This window comes from Mus caroli, chromosome 5, assembly GCF_900094665.2.
Source record: "Mus caroli chromosome 5, CAROLI_EIJ_v1.1, whole genome shotgun sequence".
Taxonomy (NCBI): Eukaryota; Metazoa; Chordata; class Mammalia; order Rodentia; family Muridae; genus Mus; species Mus caroli.
Genome location: NC_034574.1, coordinates 129,013,310 through 129,015,177, shown reverse-complemented (window position 1 = coordinate 129,015,177; position 1,868 = coordinate 129,013,310). Strand labels below are relative to the sequence as shown.

Below are 1,868 nucleotides of genomic sequence, written 5' to 3'. Positions count from 1 at the left end.
GCAAAAGCGGGTCCTGTGGTGGCCCACGCTGTCAGGAGGGGTCAGCGCCAGGAGGCAGGAATTGCTTTCACCTATCTTAAGTGAATGGACTTGGTGACCCAAGTGGAAACTGCTAACAGTCACATCTATACACTCCCAGTTGTCAGGAAATTTGGATACGAGTGGAATTTTTCCTTCTTTTGGGTTAATGTGTCACAGTCCGATACTTTTGCGACAGATGGAAAAATCCTANATAGAGCGTGCAAGCAGAAGCGTACCAGGCAAATAGGGAGCACTCTGAGGGGCCACGAGGCGAGTGTAGACTTAGTGTATACTTCCTGCAGAGCCGTTCCTGTTTGAGTTTCTCAGTTGTAAAACCTCAGCGTTCGCCAGCAATGGCAGGAGGGCGTGCCTCGCCGCAGCGTCCAAAGGACCCTTCTCTGCCACCCATGAGGTGCCCAGAGCTCAGCAATGAGAACATGTCCCTTGCATTGTTTGGTCCTCACAGCCTTGCTGGAACCAAGAGCCAACTACCTGCGTGACCACAGTAGCATAGTGTCACTGCACAAGCTGAGAAAACCAGGATGTAGCCAGCCTGAGCCTTTCTTGCACGCCTCTACCCACTCTGCAACACTCACACCCTGTCTCCACCTCTCTATGCAGCCCACGACAGATGCTGGGCATCCCCTGGTGTCACTCGCTAGGAGCAGCGCTCTCCCACGCCTGGACCCACCCACCTGGGTCTCACGGGGATGATAGCACTTTGTGAAGTGAAGACCCCTAGATCTTGTAGAAGGGGTCGGTCCCCAACCAGCTATTCAGGTCACGTGGTCCGCGGCAGGGCCCCACGGATGGGTCACGTGACGGCGGCGCAGCGTTGCCTAGGCAGCGGCTGCGGGCGGAAAGAGGGAGGGGGCCGGTCCTCCGCCCTGGCCCGGCCGCCGGGCCACCCGGCCGCGACACAGACNCTAGCCACGAGCCNGAGCCGTGAGCTGGAGCCAAGCGCGCTGAGGCTGGCCAGTCAGGGTGAGTGCTCGGCCGCGGGTGGGCCCGTCCATCCTTGTCTCGGGAGGGTCTGNAGGGGAACAGGAGAGGGTCCCCTCCTAGCTAAGGGGNGCGGGGAAATTGGATCAGGGACACTGGACAGGAGATGGAGCTTCTCCCTGGGCAGGCGTGGCGTGGAGAGGAAGGGACAGGCTGATGAGAGGCAGAGGGGTGGCCTGGTGACCCCAATCCTTTGACTTCCTTGGTAGAGTGCAGTGTCAGAAGACTTGGATCGCGGGGCTGCCAGCTGATTCTCGGGTCCTGCAGTCGCAGGGACTTCCCTAGAGTATAGGACAGGGATGCAGGTGGCTGCTTTTGGCAGGCCACTGCCACCTCTCAGGCGCGTGGGTGACAAGACACAGTTCCCGTGCCCCAGATGTTTAGAGGAAGTTAGAACAGGCAGACTCCATAACCTGCTGCCTNAGACAGTTTCAAACAAACCTGGCAAGAGAAATGCTCGTCTAACAGCCTTGCCGTGGGTTGGCTTTTTTTTTTTTTTAATTTTTTTTTCTATCAGACCTAATCTTTCTGCTGCTCCTCATTTTAATAATAATAATAATTTTTTNAAAAAGGTTCAGTCTGCCTAGCAATCTTAGAGCTGGTGGGTGCTGTCTGACAGACATATGGGCTCCATCTTGTCTCACCGCCCCCTCCGGCCTGAGCTTGGAATTTGTAGGCCAGACTCTGCTTCTCCCCATGGGGCAAGGGTTGGACCAAGATAGGCTCTCTGAGTATAAGGAATGGACTTGTGGCAGAAGCTGGTGATGCATGCCTGCCATCCTGGTACGCAGGAGATGAGGTGAGACAGTCCCAAGTTCCAAGCCACCCTGGGCTACACAGCAAGA

General features: G+C 56.2%; 1 protein-coding gene across 1 annotated transcript in view; it reads left to right on the top strand.

The window, feature by feature from the left end:
- The first annotated feature begins 830 nt into the window (after positions 1-830).
- Positions 831-1,868, top strand: part of Orai2 (ORAI calcium release-activated calcium modulator 2) — a 16,714-nt gene continuing 15,676 nt past the window's right edge. The window contains exon 1 of the mRNA XM_021163415.2: positions 831-1,005. Coding sequence (XP_021019074.1) covers positions 831-1,005 — 175 coding nt within the window. The remainder of the gene's footprint in view (positions 1,006-1,868) is intronic.